The sequence below is a fragment of the Lissotriton helveticus genome, chromosome 1_1 (genome assembly GCF_964261635.1).
Source record: "Lissotriton helveticus chromosome 1_1, aLisHel1.1, whole genome shotgun sequence".
In the NCBI taxonomy this organism is placed as follows: Eukaryota; Metazoa; Chordata; class Amphibia; order Caudata; family Salamandridae; genus Lissotriton; species Lissotriton helveticus.
In genome coordinates this window covers 652017175-652034468 of record NC_136057.1, presented here as the reverse complement: position 1 = coordinate 652034468, position 17294 = coordinate 652017175, and the positions used below count along the sequence as shown (strand labels likewise).

The 17294-nt window shown below is 46.1% G+C and overlaps 1 protein-coding gene across 2 annotated transcripts in view; it reads left to right on the top strand.

Annotated features, from left to right (window-relative positions):
- The window catches only part of CACNA2D1 (calcium voltage-gated channel auxiliary subunit alpha2delta 1), a 1913432-nt gene that overhangs the window by 1752812 nt on the left and 143326 nt on the right, over nucleotides 1-17294 (top strand). For both annotated transcript variants that reach the window (XM_078674178.1, XM_078674177.1), the window contains 4 exons: nucleotides 6526-6678; nucleotides 6774-6826; nucleotides 9945-10000; nucleotides 10091-10220. In XM_078674178.1, coding sequence (XP_078530304.1) covers nucleotides 6526-6678; nucleotides 6774-6826; nucleotides 9945-10000; nucleotides 10091-10220 — 392 coding nt within the window. The remainder of the gene's footprint in view (nucleotides 1-6525; nucleotides 6679-6773; nucleotides 6827-9944; nucleotides 10001-10090; nucleotides 10221-17294) is intronic.

Here is a 17294-nt window from a genome sequence, read left to right as displayed (position 1 = left end):
CGCAGAGACCGCACCAACGGAATCGGAGGAGGAATCGCCATCGTCCACAAAGACACCATCAGGGTCTCGACCAGCACCAACGACACTCTCAGCACCGACGAGCACATGCACTTCCATTTTCACACGGATCCCAACACCACCGTAAGAGGCATCCTCATCTGCAGACCCCCGGACTCCGACCCCAGTTCTGCGACTCCATCGCCGACTTCATCAGCACGCACGCCCTGACCTCCACCGACTACATCCTCCTCGGAGACCTGAACTTTCACTTGGAGAACAACAATGACAGCAACTCCTCCACCCTGATCGACAACCTCGACAACATCGGACTGAAACAGCTCGTCACGACGCCGACCCACCTCGCCGGACACATGTTTGACATCATCTTCTCCTCAAGCTCCCATGTCTCCTTCAGCCACACCTCCGAACTCACCTGGACCGACCACCACTGCATCCACTTCACCTTCGGGAAACCCACCTCACCCTACAGATCCCCCGTAAATGCTGGAGCAAAGTCACCGTAGACCAACTCCAGACAAACCTCGCACCCAGACCACCCACCGACCCCTCCAACCCCGACGCCGCCACCCACAATCTCAAACAATGGATGGACAACTACACCAACACCTTAGCCCCGCTGAAAAAAACAACCTACAAAAACACCAGCAAGAGAGCCAGCTGGTTCACCCTGGAACTCCTAGCATCCAAGCGCGCCTGCCAGAAACTGGAGAACAAATGGCACAGTGATGAGACGCCTGACAGCCGCACAGCCCACAAAGACGCCATCCGCAACCACCATCACCTCATCAGGTTAGCCAAGAGGACCTCCTTCAAAGACGTCTCGACAACAATGCACACAACAGCAAGGACCTCTTCAGCATCGTGAAGGACCTCTCCAACCCCAGGATCTTCCCTCAGCCCAACACTGTTCAACATCTACATGGCTCCACTTGCACGCATTGCCCAACAGCATGACCTCAACATAATCTCCTATGCTGACGACACTCAACTGATCCTCTCCCTCACCAAGGACCCCCTCACCGCCAAATCCAGCCTCCACGAAGGAATGAAAGTAGTCGCCGACTCAAGCTGAACACAGACAATACGGAGATCCTCATGCTCGGCTCCAAACCATCAGCCTGGGATGACTCCTGGTGGCCCTCTTCACTAGGGGCACCCCTTACACCAACCGTCCACGCACGCAACCTGGGAGTCATCCTCCACTCAACGCTCACCATGACCAAGCAAGTCAACGCAGTCTCCTCCTCCTGCTTCAACACCCTCCGCATGCTCCGCAAGATCTACAGGTGGATCTCGACAGACACGAGAAGAACCGTCACCCAGGCCCTCTTCAGCAGCAGACTCGACTACGGAAACACCCTCTACGCAGGAGCCCCAACCAAGCTCATCAAACAACTGCAAAGAATCCAAAACGCCTCTGCAAGCATGATCCTTGACATTCCACGCCACATCACCCCCCACCTCAAAAACCTGCACAGGCTCCGAGTCGACAAGAGAATCTCCTTCAAACTCCTGATCCACGCACACAACCCACTCCACAAGACCAGCCCAGCCTACCTCAACAGTCGACTTTCCTTCTACGTTCCCAACCATCACCTCTGCTCCGCCGACCTCTCCCTGGCCACCGTCCCGCGCATCTGGAGAACCACCACCGGAGGCAGATCCTTCTCCCACAGCGCCGCCAAGATCTGGAACACCCGTCCCCTCAACCTACGACAGACCCAAGACCTGCTGACCTTCAGGAGATGACTCAAGACCTGGCTATTTAACCAGTAGTCGCAACCCCCCCTCCTCTCCCTCAGCGCCTTGAGACCCTTGCGGGTAAGTAGTGAGCTTTACAAATCTTGTGATTGATTGATTGATTGACAAATACTTTACACATTGCCTCTTAAGTTAAGCCTGACTACTCTGTGCCAAACTACCAGAAAGTGAGTACAGGTTAATTTAGGTTGTGTATCTGAATTACCCGAACTAGGATTTGGTCTCTATTGGACATGGTGCAAACCTCTGCCAACTAAAGACCCAATTTCCAACAAATTTGTTCTCAAGGATCAAAGGTAGATGTGCAGGCCTTGTTCCTACCAGCCAATTAACAAACTCGAAATTCCATATCTCTAGTTAAACTTGTAAGCACAGGTTAGGATGAGTTACACTTATATGTCAAACCGTGTAATTATAATTAGTAATGCATAACATGCGACTACAGGTGTACTGCAGATCTACATGTGTGAAATGTATGTGCAGAATTTAGTTAACTGTACTTCCGGGTCAGTTCATTAAATAAATAAATGAAGTGGTGAAGGATATCCTAATATATGAATTTATTTTAATTTTATTTATTTTAGAGGTTTTATATAGCGCTGGCTGGACCACAAGTATCAGAGCGCTTTACATGAGAATAAGATAGTTACATTAGAAAAGAACAAAATCAGCAAAAATCAACAGAAGGGAATAATAACAGGTTACAAAGGAGAGAAGGTTTGTAATTATACAAGTACAGAAAATAAGATCTGGGGAAATTTACAAATTATTAACAGGTAAGATCAGAGAATTAGGGTTCAGACCCCCAGTATATGTTGAGGAGGTGCTTTTTGAGGTCCTTTTTAAAGCTGAGATAGGAAGGGTTGCATCGCAGGTCCTTGGGGAGGGCATTCCGGGTGCTTGGGGCATTACCGGAAAAGGAGCGGGATTGAGTGGATTTCATTATTAGCAGGGATGGGACAAGGAGGAGAGCGTTCGTACTTCTCAGAGCTCAGGAACTGTCTGCTAAGCAGAGTTTGTTGGTGAGGTGAGGTGGAGTGTTTTGGTGGAGGGCTTTGTGAGTAATGCAAGCATTTTGTAGGCTGACCTGCCTTCAATAGGGAGCCTTTTAAGAGTTTTGAGGGCTGGGGAGATGTGGTCAAAACATTTCGGTGATGAGTCTAGCTGCAAAGTTGAGAACAGATTTGAGAGGTGGTAGGTGGATCTTAGGGATACCGTAGAGGATGGCGTTGGCGTGACCAATTCTCAAGAGGACCAGGGATTGAACAACTAGTTTAAAGTCTTCTGATGGAATGTACGGGACCTCTTCTCGACAGCAAATTAGTGGGGATTTACAAACTGTCTTCAGTCCTTTTGTGCACTTACAACAAAAATAGCTACTCATGAATGACCCATTTGTACGTGCTTCTGAAATTTTGGACACCAGTTACAGCAGATTGTATACTCTTCATCTCCCTTGCTCCACATCTTCACTCATTATGCCCACATTGACACCTACCCCGAGTCCCATCCCTGCCTCCCTCACTCCCCATAATTGCTTGATACACCCCTTATGTTTGACCTACTACCTCCTGCCACCCTATCCCAGCCCTGCTCACCCCTTGCTTTCATCATGTCTGCCTCTCTCACTCTCTGTCCTCACTTTGCTTCAATAAATATTGTCTGTCTTTGCATCACTCCTTCTGTCCCTGTGTTCACTTCCACCCCTCTTGCTTTCTTTTCCTGATTTCCCATGTATTGATTGCTTTCTCATTCCACTGCTCCCTTGCTCCCTGCCGTAACATGTTTGCTGGCGTTTACACTGGTGGCTTTCTTCTCTGGGGTAACTTATACAAATACATACACAATATAGCTGCCCTATATATATGACAGAGGTAGTTTCTAAATACAAGTGACAGATAACACCTATCAATTCAATTCAACTCAAATACCTATCATTATTAGGGTGTTTCCTTCCAGAATATTGAGAAGTTGCGCTCATAGACATTATAATGACTATCACACTCATAACTCAGCATTGATCTATTTTTTTAAGGCATAGAAAATATTAAACTTTTGTGGAACAAATATCCTCTTACATGCCAAAAAAGCACAGACAGTGATGGCTGGCCACAGTTGAAATTGACGTGGAGAGTAAATGGGTCAAAAGGGTGCTGACTCAGACTAAGGAAAAATTAAAACACTTGCATGCAATAAACACCAACTAAATTGCTGGCATGCAATACATTAACATTAGGATGTCTAACTTTAAAATGGTAATAAAATGCAGGTTGGTGATTTAGTTTACATTTATTACATGTTTAAAGTCAAATGAAATATCCACTTACCTGTCTGCATGTCCTACGGTCCTGGTATTCTTCTCCAGCCACCCTTCCATGAAAAGTACAGACACTGCTCTCATGCTGTCAACCAGCAAGAGAGAAGCGCCAGGATTGGTCGAAGTGGTCTGTTTCAGCCATCCTTCAGGCACAAGAGTCCTGTGCCTGCTCCCCACCCAGCTGTCTAAGACAGCTCAGATTGGAGAGGTTTAAAGCGGGCATGTCAGGAGGGATGTAGCAAGATAGCCGACCAAAGAGACATGAGCACTTTAAACTGCTATAGTCAGCCACCACTCCTCTCTGCTGCCAATGAGCAGCAATGGCCCACCCTCACAATCAGTTTGAGCTGGCAGATGAAAAATAAAATGAAAATACATTTATTTTTACAATTCTTATGCGCCCTCAGCGGAGGGGAGGTGCTCTAATGGGAAACCACTTTTAAGCACTGTTGAAATGTTTATCCTCTTTGAACAAAAGGAGACATTGAAGGACAATTGTGCTATTTATAATTTGCTGGTATTCAGAGACACTAGAGAACGGTATCTGAAAGGAGGCAGAGATGGAGGCATGTGGCATCTAGTAATGGGTTTAGGCACAGCAGCCTGTTTATAGCAATAATTTGTGTCTTTTTTGAGAGACATCTAGTTGTAGCTTAAGGTATTCGGCCTGCAATAGCGAAATCTTATGTCTGTATGTATATGTGTGGCAATTCTGTAGCACAACCCTAGCCAAAAGCAGAGTGGTGTATATGGTCAAAGACAAGCATAAAGTAAAGGAGTAACAGGAGAAAAAGCCAGGTTTTGGAAGGGTAATGCAATATGATGTAGTGTCTATAAAGAGGTACGTCCTCACATTTTTCCTAAATTGGACAGTGTTGGGGTGGTCCTGATTTCCTGATGAATGGGATCTTCTTCCAGATCCTGGGTACTTAGAAACAATAAGGCCTTGTGATCCTTTTTTGCACCTCTTTGTCTCCGGTCTGATGGTGCCCTCGCTGCCGGTGTGCCAGGAGCTACCAGAGCTTGTCTGCTAGATAGACCAGGATGCTGTAGGGATCGCTTTGTAAATGATGTAACTAGTTTTGAAGGTGATGCGGGTAGGTAAGAGGAGTCACTGGAGTTCCATCAGGCTGGAGGCAATGTTATTATATCTCTTCAGGCCTTGAACGAGATATGCTGGGGCATTTAGGATGACCGTAAGAGGTGCCAGTGTAGGTCCAGGGAGGCCATTGCGGAGAGCATTACACCAGTGATGTACAAGAGAACTAAGGTTTGAACAACAATTCTGAAGTTGCTTTCTGGAAGAAACAAATTGACTTTTCTTAAAAAGTGATAGCTGGTACCAAGCCATCTTGGCTTTTTTGGAAATGTCTTTCTTGAGGATGATAATAATGTCTTGGGTGAATACAAGTGACTGGCATTCGGTCAAAGTTGGGGTTTGAAGCCATCAAGGTTCATATCATTGAGCCAGGATTACACTGTATCTTGCTTGATGTTTGTTGTAGTTGCTTGTAACAGGATATTTGCCTTGATGGGTTGAGCTTCAGGTAGCTGGATATACAGGTCTGGATGATGTGCAAGCAGTGTTTGAGGCATTGGATGTCTGAAGCAAAGAAGATTTTCAAGTACAGTTGTGTACCATCTGCATATTGGCGAATTTTGATGCTGCTATTTGTGAGTAGAGCACTAAACGGCTCCATGTGAAGGTTGAAGATGACAAGAGACAGAATGGAACTCCACAGGTGATAGGGATGCTTTCTGATCTGTAGGATGAGGGGCATCTAAGAAGCCTGCATCAGGACAGTGATGATGGCACCATTTCAAAACTCTGATGGACTGCAAATGCCACATTTGGTTAAAGCGTTTTTGTTGACTTTCTCTTTATGTAAAACTTTTATCTTGGTTGGTGGAAAGGATGGAAATAAAAATGAGTTATATTTGTGCATGCTGTATGAAAATGCATTGCCAAAACTAACTGATGTCTGACTCATAATTTCAGTTATAAGCCAGACCTTTTGGCTTTTGCAGTGCTTGTTTCTTAATACAAGTGAATTGGGATGCCTGAATTAGCTGGTATTAAAAAAAACAAAGGACAGGATATTACTGTACCTCACACATTATCTATCAAAAAAAGTATATGATAATAGCATTTGCTTCACTCCCTGATACAATAGCAGTCCTTTTCAAAACGTATCTCTCTTTCTCTCTCTGTATGACCTGCATCCCAAAACAACGAAACTAAGGTCATCGGTATAAAAGTACAGCTGTAAGCCTTCAATACGCAAATGTTGGCTCTTTTCTTCCGAATAAATTTATTTGAACGCTGTATGTAACATTAATATGCATGCTTACCTTAGCTTGAAGTTAGATATTTATTGATGCCATTTATTGATACAGCTTTATTCATGTTTTTTTGCCTATGTTAGATTGGAAGATTCTTTGGAGAAATTGACCCTATACTGATGCGTAATCTCCTCAATGCCTCATTGTATGCCTTTAATAAATCATATGATTACCAGTCTGTATGCGACCCTGGCATTGAGCCGAAGCAAGGAGCTGGAATCCGTTCCGTTTTTGTGGTACGTTTCAGTTTCACAGTTTTATTTCGTGAGTCTTTTCACTACATATAAATGAGTTGTTCTTTTTCTTATAGTCTGTCTTTCATATCTTGCAGCCTACTATAGCTGATCTTTTAAACATTGGATGGTGGGCCTCTGCTGCTGCCTGGTAAGTTTACAAAGGACATTACCTTAGATATATTTGAATGTTGCCATTTATTTGTTTACCTGAGCTGAACTATGCTTTTAAATTCTGGAGAAATTACCTTATATTTACTTACATTTTTTTCTGATATTGTGATTAATTAAACTGATTATCTTGGGTAAGATATGAAGATTCTGATAGAAGGTGGATTTTTAATTTGGGATGACGGGACCGTTACAGAATAATAAACACTCCCTGGTTAGGTTTTGGAACAAGTCTCAGATAAAATCTGCTCAAACCGGCAGCTGTCCCACAGCAAACTGGTCAATTCACAGAGAAATGCATCCTAATTTCAAGCAGTACCAATAATTTTAAGGTCAAGAAAACAACACAAATCCATTAACCAATTCGGAGAACCAAAAAATGAAAGTGAGTGAGGAAAATAAAAGGAGAGGGTGTGGCTTAATGGCTAGGGCTGCCGATGTTGAAGCTGGAGAACCATTTTCGAGTCTGGCTGGAGGCTCAAACATCCTGTGACTCCGGGCAAATCAAGTAGCTTTGACCTATGCAAACACTGTTTTTGCACTACTGTTTATCGAGGGTACATCTCATGGGTGGAGATAGGTATTCCCATGCTGCCACCCTTGTTTTTTGATCCAGAACACTATCTACTCATAGTGGTTGACAGGGCTTTGAAGCAAAAATTAACTACTCCTTGAGGCAGGTGTTAAGTTAGAGAAATCTTTTAATTTTGTAAAAACGTCCTCACGCTGCTTGTATGCTACACTGTAGAGCACAAATACAATGTGAAAAAGTTTTAAAGTTAGCATTAGCACAGTATTTTTATACCGGAAGGATAACCTTCCAGTAGAAACCATGTACTGGATAGCACTCATACACCATTGGTGCAAAGGTGTGTGCATGGCCTTGGCAGCCTATTTGAGCACCAGCACAGGGATGACAGCAACAGCACCATATTTTTATAGATACAATTCTGCATGTTTTCCTCCTTCTATAACGCAGCCAGCTGCTTTGATTGTTGTTCCATGCTGCACAACATTTGAATAAATCTCCGCTTTAGTCTCTGAAATGCAAGTCAAAGTCCTTTCATGAGCTTAGACAATTCCTTTTTTGCGGCAAAAGCTCCAGACAGGGCAACGCTGAATTTTATAGCCAGCAAGGTCAGTTCTTCACTGCAATCAATTTGCCACCTTGCTTTGGTCAAAGATTTATGTTTGGTTTGATCACTTTTTGGTTCTCAAAATCCTTCTGTGATGCAAGATGTGAAGCAGAAAAGACTCCCCAAAGCTGGATATCTTTACTGCAAAGGTTCACTGCCAGCCTTTTTAGTACAAAACGTTCATAGAAGGATGAACCTTGTTTTACTTAGGATGTGACCTCCACTAATTTGCCTCAGCAGCCTGTATGGGTTCTACATAGGCAAAACAAACTATCTAGATCTCAATTTTCTTCAACTGCTGGAAATGTTGCTTCTGGTCATTCCTTAAACCCCAGGGACCTCATGACAGGCTTTTGGACCCATGGCATTCCTCAGCTAGGGCTAATGCAGGTTCCAATCCTCTATAGTCAGCTGGGCCTTTTCAGTCTAAGGGGTTCTGGTGCTTTTTTGTCTCAAGAGCAGGAAAACACGAGGTTTGAAGCAGAAATCCGGAGTCAGAAGTCTTTTTTTTTCTCCAAGAATGCCTTCTTCATCAGGAGTCTTTGAAACCAGCGTAGAGGAATGTTTCTGAGGAGGTGGTATTGAGGTACCAGCCTTACCCTGTGCATTATTAAGTTATTGGAGAATTTCCTATCCCAATCCTGTCTAGTTAGCTGCCCTATGCACACCACATTTTGTAGCACTTCTTCTTTGTGCTACGGTACAAATTGCTAGATGTCCACAATCTAAGATGACCAAACTTGTCCTACACCAAGACTGTGTTTGTTTCTCTCCAAAATGACTCCCCTATTTACATGCGTTGTCCTCCTCTCTGGGTGGGTCCAAACCATGTTTCCCTCCTGCTGGGGTTGGTGGGCAGGTATCTGGGAGGGTTGTGGCAGTAAATAGGAGCTACCTGATTTGGTATTTCCAATTCAAAAGAGGTAGTTCGAAGCCTGTCTTTTGTCTTGCCAGATTTGAAATAATAATTTTAATTATACCTACGCCTCTTCTTTGAGAACCTACAACTATCAGTCAGTGTGTTGGCACATATTTGAAACATTTCCTGTACTTCAGGCACTCTGGCTTGCAGGCATACAATGCATGCTGTAGAGATTACTTATTAATATGTAGAATTATTACAACTTCCAACGGCGCACAAACACAGGTACGGACCACTTCACGTGACGTTTTCAAACTGCTGTGCTTTATTTAAATCGCATATCTGTAGCAACCAGTCAGTCCTAGTCAGTGCCTCAGCATGACGCATTTCAACTGAAACAAATCTGTCTTCTTCACATAACGCGCTACTAAAAGAAATGCATTTAAATAGTGAAAGTAATTAGAAGAATCACGCCTGTTGACATTTAAGCTCAAGTTATATGGCAAATAGACGTGAATTACAGACTCTTAAAAGAACAGCAGGTAAAAGTGCAAGAATATATAGAATAAATATCTCAAATATCTCCATGAGATATATAAAAAAAAATCACATTTGATTGAATTAAAATAATATAAATTCAACAAATTCATTAGAAAGAGGGGAAATATACAAATAAATACATAGTGCAGAGAGATGAGGCCATTGCTCTGATTTTATATCATGTTTATACGAACTGCTACTTCAAGTGCTATTTATAATACTAATAATCATAATACTAACAATCATAATGACAACAACAAACAATCATAACAATTATACCACTACTAATAATAATAATCGTTATTGGTATTGATATTATCGTCATCATCACAATCGTCATCATCAGTATTATTCTTATTCTTATTATTAGTATTATTTCCTATATTAGTATTATTATTATTAGTACTGGTAGTAGTAGTATTATAATCATACATGACAGTAAGGAGTACAAAAATAATAAGTCACAGCTACTGACATGCTGCTCATCTTTATGAAACCAGGTAAACTTTGCCTCGTTCCTATGCCTATCTCACTCTTCTCTGCTTCTTTCCCAAATTTAGGTCCATTGTCCAGCAGATGTTCTTGAGCATTACTTTTCCACACTTCTTGGAAGCAAGTGAGTCAAATGCAGGATTTTTTTAGGAGTACCAATATGTACACGTAGCAAACTACCTAACACTCATTATTTGTATTGCCTTTGTCATAGCTGATGTCGAAGACGAAGACATGTCAACTATTATGTCCAAACAGAGCTGCATTACAGAACAAACGCAGTATTTCTTTGAAAATGATAATAAATCTTTTACTGGCTTTATTGACTGCACAAACTGCTCCAGGTAAATATGGTTGGCAAACCCGCCATTGATGAAACTAACATTCTCAATTGTTGGTGCATAGCGTCTGTTGTTAATGGTATTTTTTCAGAAATTAAGTTAGTTTTGTTTTTGTCTTACTGAAACGTTAAATGATTAATAAAATAAAAATACATTTTGCAAGTGCATTAATGCATATTTGTTTAGGTTGATCCTCACTTACATTATTGCCATTAAAAGGAGACCTCATGTTAGGGCGGTAGGCAGTTCTAGATTGTTGTCAAAACAGTTGTGTGTCCTGTAGTCCTAATGGTAGGAAGTGTATTTGGTTCAATAATAAGCTTGGTGGGCAGGGGATTGCAGAGAGTCTGATCCTTGGAAGGGAAATTTGTTTTTTCTGGACATTGGCAATGCGTTATTTTGACGTGCACCTTGGTATCCTAAAATGCACTGGGCTGTCAAAACAATGCGTTTTTTCTCAGTAAATGCATGTCAGTGCCTGCTACAAATTATATTTGCAAAAGAGCTACACAACACCTTTATATTAATAAACGATCAGTCACTTTTCGTTCTGAAATGGTGCTTTATCTCTTCAAGATCCTGCCACAGATAAATTCAGAGATAAAGGTATCAACATTTAGAGCAACACTGCGTAGCAACCTATATTTTCCCAATGTTTACGCCTCCCAAGTGACTCTAACATGACATCTAGAAGTAGCAGTGTGTGGGAGGCTAGAAGATCCCTGTGCATCCACTCTGCTGGAATAGAAATTGTAGATTAGGTCCACATTTTTCAATGCATGATTTATTATTATGCATTAGCATTGGCAAAACCAAGAGTTCTCCACAATCCAAGAGCTACTGGCGTTGTCAATGATATTGTCTTTATGCCATGTGTTGTAGAGTGAATGTATGTAGTGTGGAGTAGAATTGTGTGGATTGGATTACATTTGTTTGTTGTAGAATTGTGTGGCGTGAACTTGTGTGGTGCTGAGTGGAGTTATGTGTAATGGAATTATGTGGTATGGTGTGCAGTACAATTATGTGGTATTGAGTATACTGGAATTATGGAATGGTATTTGTTAGATCTGGGGGTCTCTAGTTGGCAGAGGTAGGTACCACTGTCCAAATAGGGACCCTTGCTTCTAGTCAGGGCGAGGAGATAACCCTCTGAGATAACCCCTGCTCACCCTCTAGGTAGCTTGGCACGAGCAGTCTAGGCTAACCAGAGGCAATGCGTAAAGTATTTGTACCAACACTCACAGTAACACAGTGAAAACACCACAAACTGACTCCACAACAGTTTAGAAAAATAAAGGTATTTTTAATCTAAACTACACAAGACCAAAACGACAAAAATCCAACATACACAGTTCAAGAATAAGGATTCAAAAAGAGTTCTTAAGGTTGCGTTAGAATTCTCTACGTTGCGATAGAATTCTCTACTGATGCGTGAAAAGTTCACAGTTGCGTCACGTTTACTCACAGTACCTTTTAGTTGCAACAAAGTTCCAAAAGCAGAAGCTGGTGCGGTGGAAAACAAGCGATGCGTTGCTCCTGAGACCCTGGGGAGGCGATGCGACAGCCCCGCTGCAGCAGCGGGCGTGTTGCGACGAATCCGGTCTGTATGGGGAGGAAGGCCACTTGTATGGATTCCGGTGCGTAGGTTCCGTAGGAAGTCTGTTCTCGCAAAGGCACGATGCGATGATCTCGTAGGGGCTGCGACGATCTCCGGGGCGACGATGCGCTGTCCAGCGGGGATCCTCTCTCTCGCAGCTCCTCGATGTGATGGTTCTGCGACGATGCTCGCAGCGACGTGATGCGGTCCGCAAGCAAGCGGTGCGGCGTTCTCACCCAGCGACGACAGGCTCTGCGACGATACTCGCAGCGATGTTCGATTCTCCCGCACCGGTCAAACGAAGGATGCGACGTCTCTGGCAGCGGCGTCAGGCGCTGCGACGATCTCGACCTCCGTAGCGGCGGGAAACTTCTCGCACTGTCGGGGATGCGCTCCGCAAGCTAGCGATGCAACACTTTTCAAGTTCAAAAGTCACTCAAGCTCAGTTTCAAGCTTCCCAGCTCAGGTACAACTTCCAGAGGCCCCACAACTGGATCAAGCACTCTAGGAAGGACAGAACTCTCTCAGCAGAGTTCAGGGAAGCTGGGGGTGAAGTCCTTTTGTTCCTGGGACTTCAAAACAGGGAGCCAGCTCTTCTCAGGCCCTTGGAGATTCCTTCAAGACAGGGGACACAGCTCAACAGCAAAGTCCTTCCCCTCTCCTTGGCAGCAAAGCAACAGGTCAGTCCAGCAGAGCAACAGCAGGACAATCTTCCTTTTTCAGGTTCAGCTTTCTCCTTGGCAGAGGTTCCTTCTTGATTTCCAGGATGATCTAATTTTCTGTTGTCAGGGATCCTGTACTTATACCCCTAAAGTCTTTGTTCTCTTGGTGCATGTGGGCCCTGAGCCCGGTCTGAACCAGTTCTGAGTGGATCCTGAGCACTTTGTTTTGCTGGCTGCATCTTTCCTTTCAGAGTGAGGGGCAGGTCCTCAGCCGCCCAGCAGGGGGGTGGAGCCAGCATTGTGGAAGGCAGGCACAGCCCTATTCAGCCCAGGTGCTAACTCATACATCCTGCTGGGGAATTCCCCAGCCCCTGTCACTCACAAACCAGACAGTCAATACACAAACAGGTCCAAGCACACAGAAGGGTTAGACAAGAGAACAGCAACTTTCTAAAAGTGCTGTTCTCAAACCCAGGATTTAAAAACAACTTTTCCTAAAAGATGTGTTATTAAATTCTGAGTTCAGGGATACTAGATACTTATGTCCTATCTTGTTCCTATGGGAAGAAATGCTGTTAACCACTGTAGCCAGCATCCCCCATGTTAATCTATGGAGCAAGATAGCCTTACAATAGTGAAAAACGAAAATGGCTGTAATTCACTACCAGAACATGTTACCTGCACCAGTACATGCTCTACCTTTCACATACACTGCACCCTGCCCAGGGGGGTACCTTGGGCCCTCCATAGGGGTGGCTGATGTGCACAAAAAGGGAAGGGTTAGGCCTGGTCAGGGCGGACACTGGCCAGATGGACATGGCAGTTCTAAACTGCCCATAGGCACTGCAGTGGCAGACCTGAGACACCATTTTAGAGCTACTCCTGTGGGTGGCACAATCAGTGCTGCAGGCCCACTAGTAGCATTTGTCATCACCAGCCCTGGCACACCCAGTGCACTTTACTAGGGACTTCATAGTGATACAAACATGCCAAACATGTATATCCAATCAGAATAACAATTTACACAGGGAGCACTTACACTCTGGCACTGATCAGCAGTGGCAGAGTGTCCAAAGCATCTAAACCAGCAAAAACGAAATCCAGCACAGCATCAAAAATACAGGAGGTAGAGGCAAAAAGATAGGGGGAAACCACGCCAAAGATGCCAGGTCTAACACGTGTCCCCTCCAGCTGAAAGTGGGGAGAACTACCCACCCTCTTGGGAGTTCTCTTCACTAAGGCGGAAAAACCTGGACAGACCATCAGCGTTGGCGTGTTCTGTACCAGGGCGGTGTTCCACCGTAAAGTCCATTCCCTGTAGGGAGATGGACCACCTCAACAGCTTTGGATTCTCACCCCTCATCTGCATTAACCATCTGAGGGGCCTGTGGTCGGTCTGAACACGGAAGTGAGTCCCAAACAGGTAGGGCCTCAACTTTTTCAGAGCCCAGACCACAGCAAATGCTTCTCTCTAAATCGCACTCCACCTCTGTTCCCTGGGGAGTAGTCTCCTGCTAATGAAGGCTACCGGCTGGTCTCCTCCCTCCTCAGTGATTTGTGAGAGTACTGCTCCCACACCATGCTCTGAAGCGTCTGTCTGAACTATGAACTCACTGGAAAAGTCAGGTGCCTTGAGCACCGGCGCTGTGCACATAGCAGTCTTCAGGGTTTCGAAAGCAGTTTGGCAGGCGTCAGTCCAGTCAACTCTTTTGGGCAACTTCTTGGAAGTGAGTTCTGTCAAGGGGGCAACAATGGTGCCATATCCCTTGACAAACCGTCGGTAATACCCGGTGAGTCCTAAAAAGACCCTCACCTCTGTCTGGGTCTTGGGGGGCTCCCAAGCCAGAATGGTATCAATCTTGGCCTGTAGGGGCGCCACCTGGCCGCTCCCCACCTGGTGTCCCAAATACACCACAGATCCCTACCCTATCTGGCACTTGCTGGCCTTGATAGTGAGGCCTGCCCTTTGCAGAGCCTTCAACACTTCGCAGAGGGGTTGCAGGTGTTCCTCCCATGTGGAGCTGAACACAGCAATGTCATCCAGGTATGCGGCGCTGAATTCCTCCAGCCCGGTCACTACCTGGTTAACCAGTCTCTGGAATGTGGCAGGGGCATTCTTTAACCCAAAGGGCATGACACGGAACTGGAAGTGCCCCTCTGGCGTTGAAAATGCAGACCTCTCTTTGGCCCCATCAGTTAAGGCAATCTGCCAGTACCCCGAAGTCAAATCAAATGTACTGAGGTACTGGGCAGCTCCCAACCGATCCACGAGCTCATCAGCTCTGGGGATGGGGTGTGCGTCAGTCTTCGTGACCGCACTGAGCCCACGGTAGTCCACGCAAAACCGGAGTTCTGGAGGGCCACCGGGGGTAGCAGCTTTCTTGGGTACCAAGACCACTGGGCTAGCCCAGGGGCTGCTGGAGGGCTCAATCACCCCTAGTGCCAACATCTTGGAAACCTCTTCCTTGATGCTGGCCCTGACCTTGTCAGCTACCCTGTAAAATTTCTGTTTCACAGGCAGACTGTCTCCAGTGTCCACATCATGGACGCACCAGGGTCAGGGAGAACAGGGAGGAGAACTGACCCAACACTTGGCGACAGTCACTCTGCTGTTCTGGGGTCAGGGTGGGCGAGAGGACCACACCATCCACTGACCCATCTTGCTCCTTAACTGCCAGGAGGTCAGGGAGAGGCTCACTATCCTCTTCCATTCCTGCATCTGTAGCCAGGAGCATGGTTACTTCAGTCCTCTTAAAGTGTGGTTTGAGGCGGTTCACATGCAAGACTCTCAGGGGCTGCCAGGGAGTCTTCAGGTTAACCAGGTAGGTTACATCACTCTTCCTTTCCACCACCTCATATGGCCCGGTCCACTTGTCTTGGAGCGCACAGGGCTCCACTGGCGCCATCACCCACACTTCCTGCCCAGGTTGAAATTCGACCAGAGTGGTATTCTGGTCGTACCATCTTTTCATTTCTTCCTGGCTTGCTTCCAGGTTCGCCTGAGCGAGCTTCCTGAAGCGTTGTGTCTGGTTGCGGTTGGCCAGCACATAGCTGAACACATCCTGGGGGGTTTTCCCACGGGACTTTTCCCAACCCTCCTTCACCAGTGAGAGAGGTCCTCTAACAGGGTGGCCATACAGGAGTTCAAAGGGACTGAACCCTAAGGACTTCTGAGGCACCTCCCTGTAGGCAAACAACAGGCATGGTAACAAGACGTCCCTCTTGCGTCTCATGGGCTCCGCTAGGCCCATAATCATACCTTTCAGGGTCCGGTTGAACCTTTCAACCAACCCATTTCCTTGAGGGTGGTAAGGAGTGGTGAACTTATAAGTTACCCCACACTCCTCCCACAGAGACTTCATGTACTTAGAGATGAAGTTGGTACCTCGGTCGGAGACCACCTCTCTGGGGAACCCCACACGGGAAAAGATCCCCATCAACGCACGGCCCACCACGGGTGCTGTGATTGTCCTGAGATGGACTGCTTCTGGGTACCGGGTGGCATGGTCCACCAAGACCAGGATGAACCTGTTGCCTAAGGCTGTCTTGGGGTCCAGGGGCCCTACAATGTCTATGCCCACCCGCTCGAAAGGGGTGCTCACTACTGGGAAGGGTTGAAGGGGTGCCTTCAACTTTGTTCCAGTCTTGCCACTGGCTTGACATGTTTGGCAAGATCTGCAAAAGGAACCAACATGCTTTCTCATCTGGGGCCAGTGGAAGTGGGTGACAAGCCGGTTTAGGGTCTTGTCTTGCCCCAGATGTCCTGCAAGAGGCACGTCATGAGCCAGACCCATTAGGAAGTTTCTGAAGCGCTCGGGTACCACCAGCACAAGGGCTGCACCGGGCTCAGCAAACTTAGGCTCGCTATATAACAAGTCATCTTCCCAGTAGATGAAGTGATCTCTGGCTGCTCCACCTGCTGCCTGATCTACAGCCTGTTGCCGCAGACCAATGAGGGAAGGGCACTCCTTCTGCGCCTTGCAGAATTCCTCCTTGGAGGGACCACCTTCCTGCTGCCAATGGGTCAGCTCAGGCAAGTCTCCCAGTTCGGCTACCTGTTCCCCTGTAGGTTCCAGGGCATCCCCCTCAGGTTCTGCTTCCTCCTGGACCGTGGGAACGGCTGGGGCTGGTTTCTTGCGCCCCCGGCCTCTTCCTCTCCTGGCAGGTCTCTGGGCCACTGTTTCAGGCTCCAGTTCTGCTGACTCCCCCTACTGGCTGTCATAGCACGTGTGGACACACAGATCCACGCAGGCAAACCCAACATCTCCAAGTGAGTTCTGTGTTCTACATCCTTCCATGGAGAACTCTCCAGGTCGTTACCTAACAGACAGTCCACAGGCAAGGCATCACTGACAACTACCTCCAAAAGACCAGAGACTCCCCCCCATTCAAAGGGAACACGTGCCAGCTTGCTGAAGCGCACTGAACTGTCAGCTGCCACTACAGGGCGGAGTACATCCGGGATGATTTGCTCTTCAGACACCCACTGACACCTCACGGATGTCACGCTGGCTCCTGTGTCTCTCAGAGCCTCAATCTCCCTCCCATTGATGGTCACCTTCTGCCCATATTTCTTAGTGTTAGAGGGCAGTAAGGTTTCCTGGACCACCTCTTGGTCTCCTAGAGAGACAAGGGTCATAACTGCTAGCTCCCCCCAATCACTAGAAACCAAATCCCCTCCCAAAGCTACACTAGCTAACGCTGGGAAGGGGGCTGCAGTGGGTGCTTGCTTCTTCTTGGGACATTTTGGAGCTATGTGACCCACCTCATTGCAGTGATAGCAGGTAGGTGGGCCCCTGTTGTCTTTATTGTCCCGCC